General features: G+C 56.4%; 10 protein-coding genes across 10 annotated transcripts; 5 read left to right on the top strand and 5 right to left on the bottom strand.

Annotated features, from left to right (window-relative positions):
* Positions 1-49: 49 nt before the first annotated feature.
* On the top strand, positions 50-232 carry PG986_011231 (uncharacterized protein; the record flags this gene model as incomplete). The annotated part of the gene is made up of 1 exon (XM_066847453.1): positions 50-232. One exon carries the CDS (start codon positions 50-52, stop codon positions 230-232), a length of 183 nt encoding a protein of 60 aa, XP_066696944.1.
* A 298-nt stretch (positions 233-530) lies between these two features.
* PG986_011230 (aflatoxin biosynthesis ketoreductase nor-1) lies at positions 531-1,419 on the top strand (the record flags this gene model as incomplete). The annotated part of the gene is made up of 4 exons (XM_066847452.1): positions 531-573; positions 647-1,127; positions 1,188-1,238; positions 1,296-1,419. 4 exons carry the CDS (start codon positions 531-533, stop codon positions 1,417-1,419), a joined length of 699 nt encoding a protein of 232 aa, XP_066696943.1.
* A 1,188-nt stretch (positions 1,420-2,607) lies between these two features.
* On the bottom strand, positions 2,608-4,271 carry PG986_011229 (uncharacterized protein; the record flags this gene model as incomplete). Its single annotated transcript, XM_066847451.1, has 2 exons — positions 2,608-3,861; positions 4,065-4,271. 2 exons carry the CDS (start codon positions 4,269-4,271, stop codon positions 2,608-2,610), a joined length of 1,461 nt encoding a protein of 486 aa, XP_066696942.1.
* A 2,493-nt stretch (positions 4,272-6,764) lies between these two features.
* PG986_011228 (uncharacterized protein) lies at positions 6,765-8,446 on the top strand (the record flags this gene model as incomplete). Its single annotated transcript, XM_066847450.1, has 6 exons — positions 6,765-6,974; positions 7,052-7,439; positions 7,503-7,620; positions 7,680-7,748; positions 7,805-7,831; positions 7,903-8,446. The coding sequence occupies 6 exons, from the start codon at positions 6,765-6,767 to the stop codon at positions 8,444-8,446; spliced, it is 1,356 nt and encodes a 451-aa protein (XP_066696941.1).
* Positions 8,447-8,667: 221 nt separating this feature from the next.
* On the top strand, positions 8,668-9,315 carry PG986_011227 (uncharacterized protein; the record flags this gene model as incomplete). The annotated part of the gene is made up of 1 exon (XM_066847449.1): positions 8,668-9,315. The coding sequence occupies one exon, from the start codon at positions 8,668-8,670 to the stop codon at positions 9,313-9,315; it is 648 nt and encodes a 215-aa protein (XP_066696940.1).
* A 79-nt stretch (positions 9,316-9,394) lies between these two features.
* Positions 9,395-10,006, bottom strand: PG986_011226 (uncharacterized protein; the record flags this gene model as incomplete). The annotated part of the gene is made up of 1 exon (XM_066847448.1): positions 9,395-10,006. One exon carries the CDS (start codon positions 10,004-10,006, stop codon positions 9,395-9,397), a length of 612 nt encoding a protein of 203 aa, XP_066696939.1.
* Positions 10,007-11,009: 1,003 nt separating this feature from the next.
* PG986_011225 (uncharacterized protein) lies at positions 11,010-12,438 on the bottom strand (the record flags this gene model as incomplete). The annotated part of the gene is made up of 4 exons (XM_066847447.1): positions 11,010-11,119; positions 11,178-11,724; positions 11,781-12,197; positions 12,286-12,438. The coding sequence occupies 4 exons, from the start codon at positions 12,436-12,438 to the stop codon at positions 11,010-11,012; spliced, it is 1,227 nt and encodes a 408-aa protein (XP_066696938.1).
* Positions 12,439-12,907: 469 nt separating this feature from the next.
* Positions 12,908-15,074, bottom strand: PG986_011224 (heterokaryon incompatibility protein; the record flags this gene model as incomplete). The annotated part of the gene is made up of 5 exons (XM_066847446.1): positions 12,908-13,486; positions 13,674-14,142; positions 14,305-14,695; positions 14,744-14,910; positions 15,016-15,074. The coding sequence occupies 5 exons, from the start codon at positions 15,072-15,074 to the stop codon at positions 12,908-12,910; spliced, it is 1,665 nt and encodes a 554-aa protein (XP_066696937.1).
* A 523-nt stretch (positions 15,075-15,597) lies between these two features.
* On the bottom strand, positions 15,598-16,163 carry PG986_011223 (uncharacterized protein; the record flags this gene model as incomplete). The annotated part of the gene is made up of 2 exons (XM_066847445.1): positions 15,598-15,860; positions 15,920-16,163. The coding sequence occupies 2 exons, from the start codon at positions 16,161-16,163 to the stop codon at positions 15,598-15,600; spliced, it is 507 nt and encodes a 168-aa protein (XP_066696936.1).
* An 839-nt stretch (positions 16,164-17,002) lies between these two features.
* PG986_011222 (uncharacterized protein) lies at positions 17,003-18,380 on the top strand (the record flags this gene model as incomplete). The annotated part of the gene is made up of 3 exons (XM_066847444.1): positions 17,003-17,165; positions 17,306-17,991; positions 18,042-18,380. The coding sequence occupies 3 exons, from the start codon at positions 17,003-17,005 to the stop codon at positions 18,378-18,380; spliced, it is 1,188 nt and encodes a 395-aa protein (XP_066696935.1).
* Between the last annotated feature and the right edge of the window lie 518 nt (positions 18,381-18,898).

Here is an 18,898-nt window from a genome sequence, read left to right as displayed (position 1 = left end):
AACTGTTGCACTTATGGATCTCACCTTTCTATCAAATCCCATACTCGCCATGAACGTCTCGACGATGCTGCGGGATGCCCGCCACCACGGCGGCCCGCTGCAGAAGGGGTCCTATCTGGACGACTCGGATCGGCCCAAGCGCCTTCGCCAGGTTCGTGTGCGCATTGGCGGCTTTATCATTGGGGGCGCCCAATTCCATGAAAGTCGAAAAGTTTTGCCGTATGGAGGCTAGCTTACAGTAGTTACTCCGACACACTACTTTATCGCGAGTCCAGACGTTGGGCTTGCACAGGATCTAACACGTGCGTGCATATTGTAGCCAATTATAACACCTGGAACCAGCACTTCGCTCCTCGTCTGGCCATAGTTTCCCTTAATAGAGTAACGATGCTACATAGCCATTGCCCCTCTATCCACCCAACCGCATGACCAGATTTCAAGGCGAGATTGAACACAGTTCCTCCGGCCACTGGGTTTCCAACCTGTATCACATTCAGTCTATAAAAAAAGCTGTGTGAACGAAACCAATCATGTCCGAGCAGCTGGTCGCCGTGATCAGCGGTGTCGGTAGAGGTAGGCAAGCCCGAAAACACCATCCCCGAGCCTTTTTGAATGAAGGCTCAGAGCAATGATAACCCGTCTAAAGGTATCGGCAACGCCCTGGCCCAGTCCTACCTGACTCGGCCCAACTGCACCGTCGTCGGAAGCGTGCGCGACGAGAATGCACCAGGCATCGCCGCGCTGAAGTCTACGGCCGAAGATAACAACTCCAAGCTCCTCGTCGTCAATATCGAGAGCGCCTCGGACACCGACGCCAAGGATGCCGTAGAGATGAAGGCGGCAGGCATCGACCACATCGATATCCTGATCGCCAACGCCGGCGTGAGCCCGCCGATCATCCCGCTGGAGACGGAGAGCCTCGCAGCGATCGAGAGCGCGTTCCGCGTCAACGCTTTAGGGCCGCTGGCGCTGTATCAGGGCTGTCATCCGCTGCTGATGAAGTCCGGGAATCCCAAGTTGGTGGCTATCGGCAGTGCGGCGGCCTCTATCGGCGCCATGGGAAGCAATCATGCATGGGTGGCACCAGCCTATTGCATTTCCAAGTCGGCCTTGGATTGGATTACTGTGTAAGTGAGCGCCAGCAAGAGAGCCGAACCGGAAGCTAACGAGACTTACGCTACCAATAGCTCGACACATCATGGGCACGATAGGCTCGTCGGTGTTGCTGTGAATCCAGGGTAAGTCCCCATAGGAAGATCAGAAACATACTCCAGTTCGCTAACCGAGGGTTGAAGCCTGGTGGACTCGGATATGGGCAACAAGACTGCCAGGGAACACATGGGACTGGAAAGGGCACCGATCACAATGGCCGACTGCGCAGGGAAGATTACCAAGTTGATAGGTACAACCAACGAATAAATACATCGCCCCGTATCCTTATGCAAACCGCTGAACCTGATTTAGATTGATGAAGCCACACGTGGCACTATTTCTGGCAAGTTTATCAATGCCGTCGATGGTACGGAGATTCAGTGGTGATTGTTTACTGGAACTCAAGATCCATCCCCGCTGCACATTTGTTTCAGCTGCAAGATTGCCACAATGATGAATTTCAGCATTGGTGGCCAATTGAACTTGAGTATAGATGGCCTATTGGGTGTCTGGTGTCTACTGCCATCGGCCACATTCATCTTCGCACGAATCATATATGTACGCTGTGTAGGTCGCCCGTCTTGGAAACCCCAGTCAATAAATCGAAAGACGTCATAATCCTGCCACATCACTTTTCCCCCAATATGGAAAAAGGTGGCAACGTGGCATCGTGCTTACTTCAGATGTCTGCTTCAACCACATTTTTCCTTCTTCACTTCCCATAAGATCCAAGTGTCAGCACGTTGCCCTCCCACGAATGGCTTCCAGTTACAAAGTGAGACAAGATGTCTCCGTCGACGACGGGTCAGGGCACCGGTAATTCTATGAACGGCCTGCGAGTTTGCGAATACTGCACAGGAAGCATTGAAAGAGAGCCCTGCAGTTGACAATGATATATCAAGTGAACCACCGGAGAGGTTTCCCTTGCACCGGGACATTGGCTCAAATGCTCGCTGCTATGTCTGTAGTTACACGATGGCCCGTCACATATCAGTTTCTGGTGGGCGGATACGAGTATACCGGGGCTTGATGGTGTATCAATGCCAACCAGAGAAATTCCATACGACCAAGTCGGATATCTAGATGAGATTTTTCTATTACCTCTATACATTAACTGCAATTACAGCACATCCTCTGTCCGGTGTCTTATACTGCAAAAAACCAGCAGGGCAGACGCGAATAGTTTCGTGAGAGTCGGGGTATATCGTTTGCATGATTTCAGAAGACCCGGAGACGGCATAGACGGCGAGATAAAGCCCGCAGCGATCGATGAAGTATATGAGGGTTTTGGAGTATTATCTGACACTGAAGAGGTGGAGATTATTTGACGGATACATTCGTGTAGACAAAGGAAATATAGCGCCAAATACTTTGGAGAATGGCATCTATTCACTTCTACACTACTCTCTTCAACTCATACTGGATGCGGGGCTGCACCTGACCACATGAGACACTCTAAATATCTCTGATAACATCCGGCAGCAGCACATTGTTATACTCCCAAAGCACCGTCGAGAAAGCCGACGTGAACGCCGCGCCCGTGTACCAGGTCGACCTGCGCCCCTGCAGCCCGAGCTGCGCCTGAATAAAACCCGCGCGCAGCTCCGCGGCCGAGACGCGCGAGTGCATCATCCCGTGGTCCGCGAACGCGGCGAACTCGACCTCTTCCGTCTCCCCGGCGGGACCTGCCACGCCCGTCGACACCATCCCCGCGATGGTCTGGCCGATCAGCGCCCGCATGCTGGCGGGCGTGTCGGCGTCCGTGCCGACCGCGGTGAAGGAGAACATGTCGGACGTCATGTCCAGGTAGTCGAACCGCCCGACCTGGGCGGGGAGGGGGTAGACGGTGTAGTTGGCCGGCGCGGCGGCGGGCAGGGTGTTGCCGTACGAGGTCCCCACCTTGAGGGCGGGGTGGCGCACGATGCCGGCGTAGACGGTGGTGTAGCCGAGCTTGGCGAACACCTCGCGCTCGGCGTCGTCGAGGTCGAAGGGGGCCATGTTGGCGGCCGTGGGCTCGATGGCGATCAGCAGGCGCTTGGCGTGGATGGTGCAGTTGGCGTTGTCGTCGCCGATGCTGCTCTGGACGGTGACGGTGACGCCGTCGTCTTCGGTGCGGGTCGAGGCGACGGCTTGGCTCGAGTACTGCACGTCGTCGCCGAGGAAGTCGCCGATGCGCTCGTACAGCTCGTGCAGGCTGCCCGAGGGCGGCACGGCGGCGGCGCCCTTGCCGAGGAGGGCGCGGACCATGGGCGCGGGCGAGGCCTGCATGATGTACATGGTGGGCACCTCCATGAAGTTGCCGACGCCCTGGACGGTCGACTGCCACAGCTGCGGCACCGCGGCCGCGATGCCGTACTTCTCGACAAACTGCCCAAACGGCATGAGCAGGTCCTCGGGGATCTGGTCCGGCTCGGGGAATTGGAAGAAGCCCGGCAGCAGCATGTCCTCGTACTTCTCGCACGCGTCCAGGTAGACCTGCAGCGCGGCGAACTTGGCGTCCTCGGAGGGGGCCGCGTAGCCGTCGACGAGCTGGCCGGTCTGGAAGTCGACGTACTGGCTCGTCAGCGACGCGAAGTGCATCGAGCCGTTAGTCGCGACGCCCATGCGCGTCACGAAGTCGAAGGTGTCCTTGTACTCCATCCAGGCCTGCACGCCGACGTTGATGGGGGTGCCGGTGGCGGGGTCATGGTAGACCGCGGTGTGGCCGCCCTGTGATACAAGTGGTTGTCAGCGACATTTCTTTGTGTAGGCACTCGTGATGTGTACTTGGAGTTCCGAGTACAGCCACTCGGTATTCCGGGTTTTGGTTTCGGGGCTTCGAGTACAGCACTCAGGATTCCGAGCACAGGCCTTGGACTGGTATATCATGCTTCTCGAGAATTAATGGGAGAAAAGGAAAAAGGTAGTCTTACCAGAGTATCCTGCTTCTCCACCAACGCGACCGTCCTGCCGTGATCGCGCAGCCAAACCGCCGCATGCGCACCTGCAGCACCACCGCCAATGACGACCACGTCGCGCTCAACACTGTCGGTCTTAGAGCACAAGCCGGCGGCGGCCTCTGCTACGGGAATCGTAGTAGCCAAGAGGCCGATGAAAGATTGTATCTTGAAGCTGTGCATGATGACCGATATAGCAGAAACTGAGACAGTTTGAGGGACGAACTACAACCAAGATTGGTCTCGATCTACAGTTGCGGCGTTTGGAGTCCACACGTGATCGATGCAGGATGTGAGCGTCCTGTAACGAGTAGCATGCAGCTTGGGCTTGGGATGGGGAGGAGGGGGTTGGTCGTCGTACAGCCAATGGCGGTTGGGTTTTATTTAGCCAAATGCGCATGGGCAGAGAAAGGGGGGAAGGGAGAGGGAGAGGGCAGCCGAACGGTACGGCTTCGTCCCGCCCCCTGATATGTCTCCGAGGAGATATTCTGCCGAGGCAAGAACGACAACAACGACAACACAATTATGGCAACCCATCGAGAGAGATACCGGGTGACTGGAGAGGGATGGGGTGACGATTCAGAAGCAACCCATCACGGGACCCATGCTAACCTGCTGCTGGATGGCAAGACTAGGCAATTCGCCGATCGGAAATTTGGACATGATGCAGGATGGAGGCAAAGCATTTGGGTTCATCGGCCCGCTCATCGCTGTTCTCAAAAATGCTGCGGCGCAGTCACTGGGATCAGGTCGTAGGTGGGATTTGTGTACCGCCCTCACGATTCGCCCAAATCCAAGATTGCCGAGCCTTGTCCGGGCTCTATATGTGCCTGAGTATGTCTGCAAGAAGCTTCTATTTAGGAAAGTTCGGACTCGGGGTGAACCAAACCAACAGTCCTTCGACTTGTGCCTTGGTCTGCCAGACAGCAGGCAATGAGCACTCATGTATGTGGAGATTGTCGTTCCACCTCTTGCCTTGTGTGCCTCCGGATTCTTGCCCGAGCCCCACGGGGGGTTAGTGACCATGGCCAGGGCGCGTCAGGCGCAGTGCGGTATGCAGTGCGGGCCAAGCGAAAGTAAGGAACCCACTCTCAACCCCGTCCACGATTGCAACAATGAACGGACCAGCTGCTCGAGAGAGAACCTAGCACGCTGCCTAGAAGAGACGCGAGATGAAAGGTTTGCTATTTGCAGTGTTCGGCCTCCGACGGGGGCGAGCTTTGGACTCGATGAGTGTGAGTCGCAATGCCAAGCACTTAGAGAGCGACCGGCAGGCCGGAACTGGACCCTGCCCATTGTCGAAGTTTGGTTCAGATTCCCTGTTCTGTATAACCAACCAATCAACAGTTCTGTTGTCTGGGTCGATGGCCGAGAGGAGTATAGCCTTACGGGGTGAATGTAACCTCGTAGGGCTGCTACCTGGGTCAATAATACACCATCCCGGATATACCCCCCTCAAAATGCGGTCCGTTTTCCAGAGATGCCAGAACTTTGTTCTGCGGTTGTCGGATAAGGGTGGGCTTTTCTCTACATCAGTCACTTGTTGCTTTTTACATATACAGACGACATGGTGATGGGGTCGAACTGGGAGGGGAAGTAAAGCACAGGCATGCAAGTTGTCTGATTGGATCGGGGGTAATCATATTCTCGAAGACAACTAAATTACTGCTGGGGTCGGCCTCTCCGGTAAGGCCAGTAGAAACCCAGGGACCAGGTCCAGGTTCAGGTCCAGGCACTTTGAAAAGCTCCGGGGCCTGTCCTGTATGTATGGTTCCTGCCTGCCTGCAGCCGACCGAGACAGGCACAACTGCAACACGCTAGATATATCGAGATAAACGAATGGGCGAGTCCTCCATGCTGCCCTTCATATCACTCACTATGTTGGAGCTGCAGCAAGAATTTCATCTCCGTTGCGTACATATGTGTGAACAATATGGGGCCGCGGTTGATACAGCAAAACCCTTCCCTCCTTCCCGATCCGGCCATGCACGCGTCCCAGTATCTAGCCCTGCGCCGCAACCCAGCGTTTCATCACGCCTGAACCAAGATGCCTTGAAGGTAGCACTGCATAAGCAAATTGCGTGGTTGTTGCGTGAGGTGCGTCCCCAAGGTTTGGAAATGTTTCGCTGTTATCAAAGTTTGGAAGGCGCTCCTTTTCTCATCATCTCAAGTGAACTATTACCAGTTGGACTATAGCCACACCTTAGGCAATCGTCACCGGCAGACTATTGGTTTGTCCGAACGCAGGTGTGTAGTATTGCCTGAGGACTGGAGCACTTCTGCTTCGGCCCTTGGACGGAGGACGGTGGCCGATTCCTGTGATGGGTATTCGGAAACGAGATTGCTACGAGAGGGACTTTTCTGATTGTGACCAGTTTGATTCAGTTTGCATTTCTCATGTGCGTCGAGATTTGACCCAAACACCTCGCTTCCCTCCTTGGCCCGGGACTGTTTCGTTAGTCATCCTTTGCTCGTGCTTCGGTAACATGCCGTCTTAAACATCCCCCTGTTCCCACGCGATCATGGGCTTTCGATCGCCACATGCGCTTCCCCCTTTCTCTTTATTAGAATTTCCACATCGACGCGAGCTACATACCCGCAAGACTCATCGAGGAGGGACATGACAGGTGACTCGACGGAGAAGTAGTATGTTGTTTGATTTGAGATCGAGCCAACATGGACCTCTCTCGGCCCCCTCCTCCTCCTCCTCCTCCACAGATCGACCCCAATTCCGACTACGCTAAGGCGACCAATGCCGGCCGGATCGTCGGCGTCGTGGCTGTCTTCCACTTCATCGCCCTGACCTTCGTGGCGCTGCGCACCTACGTCCGGGCCTTCATGGTCAAGTCGGTCGGTCTCGACGATGGCTTCATCATGCTCTCAGTGGTGCGTTCCCTATACCCACCCTCGACCCTGTTGGATCAACAATGACGCGCACTAACATCAACTCACCCACCACCTAGCTCATCGCCCTCGGCTCCTGGATATGCCTCTGTCTCCAAGTCCCCTACGGACTCGGCCGCCACGGCCCAGCGATCCCGCCCGACGATCGGATCCATTTCGAGCACATCAGCTTCTGGAAGACCGTCATGACGGACGGCTTCGCCATGGGCTTCCTGCGCGTCTCCATGGCGCTCAGCCTGATGCGGCTCAACCGCGAGACCAGGTGGTACAAGTACTCGCTGTACACCATCATCGTGTTCGTGATATTATATACAATACAGGCCACGGTGGTGCTGTTCAGCTACTGCAAGCCCTACTCGGGCTGGTGGGAGTTTCAGTGGATGAACCCGTTCGATCCGAGGTGCTTCGACTTCAACTTGTTCCTTAACCTCACGTACTGGAACATATGTAAGCTTCTGAGGCCTCCATGTCGTACGTTCTGGCCTTGTACTGACCTGTATTCCCAAACAGCTTGCAACATCTTCACCGATATATGCTTAGGCGTCCTCCCGATCCCCATCGTCTGGAACCTGAAGATGAAGCTGCGACTCCGGCTTTACGTGATAGGCATCCTCAATCTGGGATACTTGTATGTTTATTGGATTCGCTATATGTCCTGTTTTGAGTACTAACTTGAACACTTGACAGCTCAATCGCCGCCGGAATATGCAAAGCTGTGTTCATGTTGACCACCGGGGGAAGTCCGGATAACACCTTGTATGCCCCCTGCCCAACAACGCTTGGAATGTTTGTTAACATGGCCTTCCTTGCAGTGACTACTGGGTGCACTTCTGGCAAAAGTAAGCCGGCCTCGTGACTTACTTGATGAGCCAAATGCTGCTCAACGCGGTCCCATACTGACAAGTCACAGCCTCCAACTAAACATCGGCATCATCGCCGCCTGCGCCCAATTCCTCCGCCCCCTGCTCGGCCGCGTCCTCAAGCTGAACTCGACGTCCGCCAAGTCCTACCCGCAGTACAACCAAGAAGGCCGCGGCAAGTACGGCCTCCAGACCATCGGCAGCAGCGCGCCCAACAAGCGGCGCACGCGCCTCGGCAGCCACAACGTCGACGAGTTCGAGCTCCAGACCAAGAACCTGGAGCTGGAAGAAGAAGGCCGCGACTCGGGCGTCGTAGGAGTGGACGAGATCAGCAGCGAGATGAGCTCGCCGGCCACCATGGTGCATCGCGACGGCGGGTTGACTCCGCCGCCGCCGCCCCGTCGCCCCCACCACCGCGAGTTAGACAGTGGCAATGCGTCGCACTCGGCGGCCGCGTTCTACGCCGAGACGACGACGACGACGACGGTGTCGCCCGACTCGAACAGCGAGGAGTTCATCCTCCACAAGTCGCAAAAAGAGATGGAGGGGATCGTCTGCAGGAAGGACTACATTGTCCAATACAGTGTGAGATAGGGCGCTAATGCAATTACAAGTTTGACTGATTGGGTCCAACAATTGGTGGCACGGCCATGGAAAGCCAATTGATGATGGTATTGTGATAAAAAATGTGATTAAGTAAATATAATTAGATGTAAAGAAGCAGTAGCACTGCGGACACAGCCGAGGCAAGCGCGAGGTGTTGGCCCGAGAGGCTAGATGAGGACGCTCCCAAGCTAACGAATCCAGGGGGTAACATGGCAGGGTCCATCGTAGCTGTTGCGGCATTGTTTATAGCACCCGGTGCTGTCGCCGTCTCAGTCTCAGTGGGAAGCATGTTGTTGTTGTCCATATGCTTCCTCTCTGCCGTTGGTGTCGGTGTGGTCATCGTCGTCGACATCGACGACGACGTTGAAGTTGAAGTTGTCGATGTTGTCCTATCCGGCGTTGTTATTAACGTCCTCGCCGTTGATGTTGTCGTATTCAGCAGTGGTGTTGACGACGTCTTCAACGTCGATGTTGTCGTGGTATTCAGCAGTGGCGTCGATATTGCCCTCGATGATGACCTCGTCTTCCGCGTTGATACTGTCGTCGTATTCATCAACGCCTTCGACGTCATCATCGGCGTGGACACCGGTCTCGACGACGTCTTCAGCGTCGCCTTCGGCGTAGACGTCAACGTCCTCGTTGTCGTCCGCGTCACCGGCAGCGGCCACCCCATCAGATTAAACACGCTCGTCTCGAACGCGGCATCGACCGTCGCGCGGCACGGGCCCGGCGTGAACGTGGGCGACGCCGTGACGGCGCACACGCCCGTCGTCGCGTTGAGCACCCTCGACCAGCGGGGGTCGCTGGGCCACCGCTGCGTCTCGGCAGCGCGGCTCCAGGGCGACGTCGACACGTAGCTCACCACCCCCATGAGGCTCGGACAGTTGTCGTTGTTGCCGTCGCTGACGTTCTCGGTTTCGTTTCTTTGTCGTCCCCCTAGAAGTACGTCGCTACCGTTGCGGCCAGCCCCGGTTTCCGATAGAAGAGAACGCGGTGGAGACAGTTCGGCGTCGTCGACGATGGCAAACCTGAGAACCCCCGGGTCACTTCGTGGCCATACTCGTACTTGGCCGTTCGCTCGCCGAACTCGCAGTAGGGCGCGATGCCCAGGTTCCACTGGAGCGTGTAGTTTCCCGGATCCAATTGTCCCGTGATCTTGGCGGTGGTGGCCCAAGGAAACGAAGTCGGCGCCGTCGCGTTGACGTCGGTACGCGTGTCGCCAGGCCTAAGCGACGGGTAAGGTTCGCCCCCGACCATGACCGAGACCTCCCCGCGGCGGGTGGGCGCTTCCAGCAGCTGCCATCTCAGCTTGAACCCGAAGCGGGAGGCGGCGTCGGCGTTCTGGATGTTGATGACGACCGGAATGCCGTTGGGCGAGTTGGTGTAGCGGCCGCCCTCGTGCGGGAAGATGAGGTCGGCCTCAATTGTGTTCCCGAGCAACGCTGACGGTGGAGCCGCAGCGGCAGTGGCTCCGACGCATTGCAGCAGCTGCGCCAGCAGCAGCAGATGCGGGAAGAGCCAAGTCCAAAGGGCGAAAACCGGTGTCATGGTTGCGTACGTAGAGAAGATCTACGAAGGACGACCATCATGGACAGACAGATCTTGCGTTTGTTTTTCTTCGGTTTGCTGGCCGGCATTGACTGGGCATGAGGTCAATCTTAATTGCGGCATGGTTGCCTCGCTTAGCTGGCGGCCAGGGGCAGCTGCTTCTGTAACTGACCCGCAATCAGCCGACATTCACATGGCCGTTAGACACATACATCCCTGGTCCCTCCTTGCAAATCTTCCTTTTGGTGGGTAAGGTGAATGGATTCCAAATTTATAGCGGCAGGCAGCCGTCGTTTTGGCGCCTCAACGCCTTCAGCGGGGCTTCGTTGCGGTACGCTTGATTATAACGAGGCGAGGTGCTTGCCAAATCAGAATACTTTAGGTACCTACTTACCGATCAGGCTGCAGGCTGGCCTTGGAGAGCCAGCAAGTGAAGGCTTCAATACGGAGCATCGTATCACTCGTGCGTGCATGGGCAATTGACAGAAACAGGGCTACGCCGGCCACGAGTCCACCGCGACGATGAAACCAATACAGAGACGAGGGCGGGGCAGGAAGCAGCCGCCATTGCGCACCGACGCCCACTGTCGCATCCAGGACCAACAAACGCCGGAAAGGAAAGGGATGACATGCCGTCGCCCGATCCATGAATAACAACATCCATTAGTCCACGAGCCACGAGGTTGCACGAGGTGCCGTTACTTTTCTTTGACGTGCAGTGGGGTTGAAACGACATTGAGGTCCAGCTCGAGCCAGATCCTCCCGTGTTCGTCAATCTATTCTCCAAACATCTGCCAATGCCAGGAATCAGCATTTGAAAGGTGCCGTTTCCCTCTCCTGCGCCTATCGCGGCGTCAAGATGTGAAATTTGGACTTGGTCCGAGGGTATCTTCATAACGCAGGTGACGGGCCGGATGGTGTCTGTATTCAATCTGATCTAACGTGGACACCCACTTGGCCGTCCCGGTTGGTTCATCGTAGTTGTGGGCTTTCCAAACTACGGCTAAGACGTGCCAGTGGCACTGGCTGGCATCGGGATTGGGCCCCCAGGAGAGCTCGCAGTTCGCGCCGTCAAAACCTCGACTCCGGTCTCAGTGACGAGCAAGGTGTGTTCTGGGACGTGTGTCAGCTGATAAGGATCATAAGATAAGGGACTTTTGGGCGCACGAACCGAATTGCGCATTCAGCTTGCCGTCCACCGTCGCATTGGTCCACTTGTCCGGCCAGTAAACTTCGCGCGGTTTCCCGACCGTCAGGATGGGCTCAATGGTGAAGGCCATGCCCGGCTTGCAGACGCCCACGGCCTTGTTCTTGGCGTAATGCGGGATCCAAGGCGGCGGGTGGAACTCGGTGTGAATACCGTGACCGCCCCATGTGGCGACGACGCTGCAGCCTCGGGATTTGGCATGCTCTTCAATCACGCGACCGAACTCTCGGATGGGCGTACCGGGCTTAACGATTGCGATCGCCTTGTCCAGAGCCTCCCGCGTCGTCTCAATAACCCTCACAGCATCTGGGTTGGCCTTGGCCTTATCACCGACGTAGTATGTTTCGTTGAGATCGGCGTGGTAACCCTCGTGATACAGAGAAATGTCGAGGTTAACGATATCACCATCGAGGAGGACTCGTTGATCGGGGATGCCGTGACAGATGACTTCGTTCACCGAGATACAGAGTGATTTCGGGAAGTTGTTGTAGTTCAAGGGGGAAGGGTATGACTGCAGTTGACGTTAGAGGCGAACAGAGTTGTGCGCAAAGGGTCGGTCGCGCTCACGTTCCGCTCGACACATGCATTATGGCAGATTTCGTCGAGGTAATCCGAGGTCACCCCAGGCTTGATGGCGGCCGCTGTAATGTCCAGTACCTCGCGCGACAGTCTACAGACCTTGCGCATCGCATCTTGCGCCTTTGCATCGAGAAGGTCGATCTTGGACCTACTCAAGCGGTTTTCGCCTCTCGGTATGCCGGTCTCGGACCAGTCGGGGTGCGGTATGGACTTGGGGACGATGCGCCTCGGCGACAGAGGGTATACCGGTCGGACGGTGCCGGGCGGGAAGGTAAACGTCGGGAAGGGATTGAAGTGGCCTGTAATGGGGTCCGGGTCAGAGACAAGCCCCGGGGTTATGATTCTGTGGAGGAAAGCGTCTTGCGGCTTGCCTTGGGCGGACTTGTGGAGGGCCTTGTGGTGGCTCTTTTCGAGGACAAATAGCAATGCGACCCGTCAGTTCCAATGATCTCTCGCAATCGCATGTCGTGGTAGTATTGGCAAAAAGTCATACCCAGCTCTTCTTGAAGCAATCTTGGGAGCAGAAGAAACTGTCTTTGACGCCGAGCTTCAGGCAGGTCGGGCACTGCAGATCGCCGGCATCCTTGTCGCAGTCGACGCCGAGGCACTTCTTCGCGCGCGGCGCATCGGGAGCGTCACCGGACATTGCCAATATTTAACCGTCTTGCTGGGAAGTATTCGAGCGCAGGAACGATTTCTACTGCTGCGATTGAAGTCCTCGAAGTCCTGGAATGGATCGGCAGCAGCAGCGACAGTAGGGCTGGGCGGGCACTAGGTTGAATAAAATAGAAATCCAGGGCGCAGTTGGCGGGCAAGTGGGCTGCCTGGCCGCCTGCCTCCCTCGCCCTTCGGACGACAAGCGCCCCACCAGCGGCCAGCCTACTGCAAGCAAATGCGTGCATGTGCTGATCATCCCACCAGGACCAACTTGATCGGAATGCGGAACTTACATTGGACTCACATTGTGTCCAGTGAGATACGCATTTAACAGGCTGTCTTGACATTTTATGTACATGCCTGCGTCTCCAGCCATGTTGCATACCATGCTGACTCAGTGGATTACAGCAACGCCGCGGGCCATCTTCTCCGTCCTCATATTATATTCCGGCTGCGCTTCACTGAAGCCAACCAGCCGGAAGTGCTGAACCTGGGCGAACTGGTCCGCATGCACATTGATGTCGCTCGGGTGCAAGAGCTCGTGCACCTCCAGACCCAAGAGATGGATAACCCCGTCGTGGGTGACCTGATCTCTTAGTTCCTGCAGTTTCTCCCCCCCCTACCTTGGCCATATGCTGCGCGATCTCCACGTCTTCCTTCCCCTTCTCGTAGTCGTCATCGCAATCGCCGGGCCTCGGACGAAGAGGGCGCCCGACGACGCAGCACGCCCAGTCGCCGTCGTGCGGGACAAACTTCCGCCCCGCCCGCTGCCCCAGGTCGATCGTGTCGAAGACGAAATCGCCAACAGCGGTGTCGGCGGGCACCACGTGCAAGTGCCCGAGGGCGAGCAGTGCTAGACGACATGTTGGTCGGCCCTGGGGGAGGCTGTGGTCATTGTATGCGTCCCGGCTGCGCTCTAGGCACCACTCCCTCAGATGCGGGTCCTGTTCCATGCCGTGCTGTTCCGGGACCAGGAGAGAGAAATCTTGAGGAAATTGGTCTAGTACGACGGCACCGAGCGGATGAACACATCTGTCCTGGAGATAATAGACGTTTCCCTGCTTGATTACACCCTTTAAGTCCAAGCCGCCCCCCCTGTAGTTTCTCGAACTCCGCTATCGGGTATTCCGACCCCCGGAGCAAGATGGCGCTTATCTCCTCAATCCGGTCCAAGTCCTGGGGTATGTCATGTTTCCTCTCTTCTCGCCACTGCCATTGTATTACCGGTAGTGTCAGTCTGCCGCGAAAGACCATGGAGCTAGAACCCCAAGGAAGAAAAGAGGAGCCAGCCGAGCCCTTCAGTCGTTCTTCCTCGGCTTTAGCCCACGCCGGCGTCCATGGCGTCTGGATGGCCCAGTCCGGCACCCAGCTGGGCAGCTCCGCCCGCAGCGGCGAGGTCGGCGTGGGGGCGGAAGACCACAAGGGGTCGAAGCGGCTGCCGAGAAGTTTAGGCAGGCCCATGGCTCCGAGGGCGTAGGTGGCCGCGGTCACGTAGACGTCTCGGACAGACTGGCGGTAGTCTACTTGGAAATATGCGCCCACCTTGTCCTGGTCGGATACCAGGCCCATGAGCGAAAAGAAGTAATCCCGCGGGTCTGTGGCATGGCTGCCAGCACGCACTCGGATAAGGTTCGCCATGGTCCGGTCTTTGGGATTGTTTGAGCCCCGTGTCTCGTCCATGGCCCTCGGCAGCCTACTGGATGTCGTTAAGAAACTCTCCTGAGCCCCCGGAGCAGTTTCAGCGATGGTCTGCAAGACCTCAGTCCAGCGTGCTCGCATCCGGCCGCACTACACACGGGGGTCGTTGGAGAGTACCAGCTCCTAAAACACCCAAGAGCGCCCAAACCAACCGTACGAGCAGAACTGCTCGATCGAATGGGTCAACGCTTGATGGTCCTCCGCCTCGGTGGGAGTTTTCAGCCCAAGGCGCGCATTCGCCCTGGCGTGGACCGTCTCAAAGAGAACCTCAAGGCCGGGTGCTGGTGACCCCAAGTAAATGATCGTGGACCCGGCGGCGGCGTAGATTTCTCCCATGATCCGAACTTGGCAGGCGCGCTCGGTAAAGTCTCCTTGATTGATGCATATCGCATCGACCCAGAGTTTCAGACTCACGGATGCGTGTCGGATGTCGCGGAGCGCTGTCGCGAGATTGGACGTGATGCCCAGATCCCCGTGGCCATCGTCAACGGTCAAGGTGTCCGTCGGTACTGGGTTTCCCCATACGTACGAGAGGGCCGTATAACGGTCTATCAGATCATCGCGGCAGCTTCGTAGCGTGCTAACGACAATCTTACCTATGAGGGGCATGCCATGCTGGGGTGCGGGGTACAGCTCCAGGAGCCTGATAGCATCTGCCTCTGGAAGCGTGGCGTAGATAGCTGTTGATGCCGCAATAGCACCGGCGCCACTGCTGCGTTTAATTACTTGCTCCTTCCATATCCTTTTGTTGGGTTGATGAGTCCTGATAGATGTGAGGATTTGCATTCCGGGTTCGATAAGGAATCTCAGTGCTCCCTAATATGCACAGCAAAAGCGCGCACCTGTCGGCGGCTTCCAATTTTCGCACCAATCCTTCTGATCCGTCTTCAAACTGCTGGAGAAATGGCCAACTTTCGAAATGCCCATTTTTACCTGCTTGTCATCCCGAATCACCTAGTCGGGTTCTTTCATGGAGCAATTACGGATCAAAGGCCAGAATCCTCATCCAATCACCTCAATTAATACTTCTAACAAGCAACTGTTCGTAATGCGTATAACTAAACCCTGTGACAACCATTATATAAACGTATACACAAGGAACAACCCTATCTAAAAAAACTTGCATTCTCCCACCGAAAGCACTTTGGAACAGTTCCGCTAAGCACGATCGCTTCCCTCCTAAAGCTTAGGCGTAGAACTTTTGGCTAACGCCGGCAATATTAATCTCAGCTTTGGACTTAACTTCGCCTACTTTAAACTTATAATTTATTGTATTGTTATGTTAATTTCATTCTAATAAACGTGATACTTTTCCCCTAGCCCGTAGCAGGCACGACGAAGGCAGCATTGAATCGGATGCAACTCTAGAAAAGAAAAAATACTACTAGAGGCAAGGCAAGCGCCAGGCTGATCCAAGCCATGCGCCAAGAGTAGGTAGTTAGCCATGCTTCTACTTCTCAGGGGTATAGTTCCTCCAGCTCCGCAGCACAAACGCCATCCCCTCCCCGGGGCTCCCCACGCTGCGCGGCAAGACCACGTAGCGCAGCCGCGCCTCCTTCAGCACCTGGCAGGACACCTCGTGCGTCCGGCGCCACTCCCTCGCCGCTTCGCCGGCATCAGCCGCAGCCCGTCCGTCGTCCGCCAGCCAGTCGACCCCGGCCTCGCACAGCACGACCAGCGAGCCGGGGTCATGCGGTCGCGCATCCGCCGCCACTCGGGCGTCATCATCAGAGCTCCGCGCCGCGCCGGGGCCGACGTACTGCCACGCGTACGCGACGGTGGGTCCAGGGCCGAGCGGTCCCGAGACCAGCCATGCGGGGTGCTGCCCCTGCGACGGTCGCGGATGAGACTCGGGAGCAGCACGGTGCGCGCGACCTCGTGGATGACGGTGGGCGGCGAAGGCAGTTGGCGAAAGTGGGCTTCCAGCGCGTGGACTAGCGTGGTTTTGCCCGTGCTCTGGGCGCCGATGATGTAGATGCTTTGGGGTGGTGGTTGTGGCCGTCGGAGGGACTTCATCCTAGAGGCTGAGAACAGGCGGCGCGTGTAGTTGGGTGTTTAGTATAAGAGCGGAAATGTAGTATGAAGCTCAAGATTATCGCGTCGCGTAGAGACATGTATCCAAATATGGCATGAAGTTTGGGTATCTGGTTGGTCAATCGGAAGTAGACTTGGCATGATGATCAGGCGACCACGTGATCACCTTGATTGTCACAGCTGTATCTTCACCTGCCGTCTCCAGCGTCTCCGACGGGATGGTAATCCATTTACTGGGCATGCATAGACTTCCCCGTGGGGTACCTATCAACCTGTTCGAACGACAAGGGGGAATGGCTGGTGCAGTAGTCGAGCCTAAGCACCATCGCCCAAGTCAGGAAAGGTACCACCACATTGAACCTACAGCAAAATGTGCTCTAAGCTGTCAATATCGCGATCTCTATTTCACAGATCCGGTCTGTAGTCCCACCTCCCCATTTTTGAATCTTGAACTAGGGCAGAATAGATGCTTCTGCCTAGGATCCAAGGTGTCAGGTTGGTGAGTATTTGTCGTCAGGGGTGGCGGTGCATCACGCAGAAGCGTTTTGGGGGCAGGTGCACCTGAAGCCTCACCCCCTTATGAGCTCAAATAAACTCAACTCAATGGTCCCTGGGGCCTCTGCCGACCCGTAGCGAGGAAATTGGCTCCATTTTGTTGCGGCCTTTCCGTGAAACTCTTTTTGCTGACTCGGATGCAGTCGAATATTCCCAGCCCTCGTTTGGCTATTCTCGCGACCTCTTCTTCTCTAGCCCATTTGACTATGTTGGCTTGGAATCTTCCACCTTAGCGGCGAAAACGCCGAATGGGCTTTCGAAGAGCAATGAACCAGATGCCATTTACCAACATTGATGGCACCCTTACCCGGAAAGGCGATGCCACTTGCTCCCCATGCGGTTCTAATTTCCCTTCGTCACCCCAACCTGCTGGTTCCGCCAAGGGGCCGACAAAGCCGTCGAGGGAAGCTACAAATCATGGCGACGGTGGTGAGCAAAGAGAAAAGGTTGCAGCGATCAGAGCTTCTACCCGAAGGCGGCGGCCACATGTCCACCAGAGTCGAGTCAAGTCGCGTTGAGACCTTGAAAACCCGGTATAACGCGCAATCTGCCCGAGAAGTTCATAGCAGCCCATCTCACCATCGTCGTCTGGGTTGGCAGTTGCGTCGGCGTCATTGCCGCGGCCGATGGGACCGAGACCGCCTCCTGGCGGGTATCCAGGAGCGTCATCCTGGCCATACTCGGCCCGTTAGGGGGCGCGATGCTGCAGTATGTCATGCTCTGCGGCTCGGCCGTCTCGTGGTGGCGATCCGCTCTGGCCGGCACGACGCTCGGAGACCTCCACAGGCAGTGGGAGCACGGGATCAGCGTCTGGGCCGCCAGCACGTCGTGGAGGCATGTGGACAGGGTCGCCGTGGCCAAGGTCATGACGTTGTTAATATTCGTCGTCATGCCACTGCTCCAGCACGCCCTCGCGACCAAGCTCGCGACCAAGGTCGAAGACGTCATCTTGTCGACAACCGCGGCCACGGATTTCGCGTCGCTGCAGAGTTTGAGCTTCGAACCTCGTGTCCATTCCACATTGTTTGATGCGTGGGACAAAGCCACTCACATTCTCCCTGAAATCAAACAGACCATGCAACGCTCCGCCGACCGAAAAGCCATAACGAGCGCCATCTTTGGCTGCGACGGAAACTGCGCGGGGACAATCAAAAACGCGGCTAAGGCCATCGCCTCGGCAACACTGCAGTGCATGCTCCGCGCCAAACACCTCGCGCGCGGCGGCGGCGGCGGCGATGGCGAACCACCCTGTTCCGTGGCGTTCCGGGCCCCGGCCGAGGACGTCCTGGCCACGATCCACGAAAGCATGTTCCGCGGAGCGAGTTCCCCGCGCAGCAGGAGACCCTCGTCATCGCCTACGAGTCGCGCCACGCCTACGTCTGGGTCGCGCTGCTCGTCACGATCGTGGCTACGGCGTCGCTCGTGTGGACCGCGGCCGGGTTTGAGAGCCTCGGGCGGCCCGTGTCGCTCAGCCCGCTCGAGATCGCCAATGCGTTCGGCGCCCCGATGCTGCGGGAGGGGCAGTCGGGCATCTCGAATATGACGGTTAAGGAGCTGATGGAGAAGTACCAGGACACCCGGGTCCAGTACTTGACTACAGAGGAGGATGATCGTGTCGGCGGCCGTGGAGGTGGCACGGACTAGTTGGACACTGCTGCAAGCGCGCCTACCAAGAGATTGCAACTGTGTCCTCCAGAGCATGGGACAAGCCCACAACCTCAGGAGTTGTTTGATGGTTGAAGACTTGTTGATCAGAATCTAGTTAGTTCTGCCATTGGCATACGTTGTATACCCATACGGCTACGGCAGAGTGCGTTGAAGAATGTCTTCGTAGAAAATCGCTTGGTTTCTAACATAAAAGGAATGATATGTACAAAATCAAACTCGGGTAACTCCATCAAGAGCATCCAGACCCAAACCCCAGCCAACCAGTCGTGATCCCAAATCAGAAAGCAAAAGCCCACCACCAAAAGACCAAATTGGTCTTATCAAAAATAAATAATCGAGGATAAGAAGGAACCACCAAAATGCCACCCCGCTGCCCATATGCTTCCCAAATGTCCCAAAAGAATGTAGAGAAAGATAAAAGAAGGCCACCAAAGCCGTGAAAAGTCCGACTCCGTGGTATGCCACAAGTGGCTCGAAGATGTAATGGTAGATCT

The sequence above is a fragment of the Apiospora aurea genome (assembly GCF_038362705.1).
Source record: "Apiospora aurea strain CBS 24483 chromosome Unknown utg000007l_segment0_segment0, whole genome shotgun sequence".
NCBI classification, from domain to species: Eukaryota; Fungi; Ascomycota; class Sordariomycetes; order Amphisphaeriales; family Apiosporaceae; genus Apiospora; species Apiospora aurea.
Note: the sequence above shows the minus strand (reverse complement) of the source record. Positions and strands in the feature narration are given on the sequence as shown.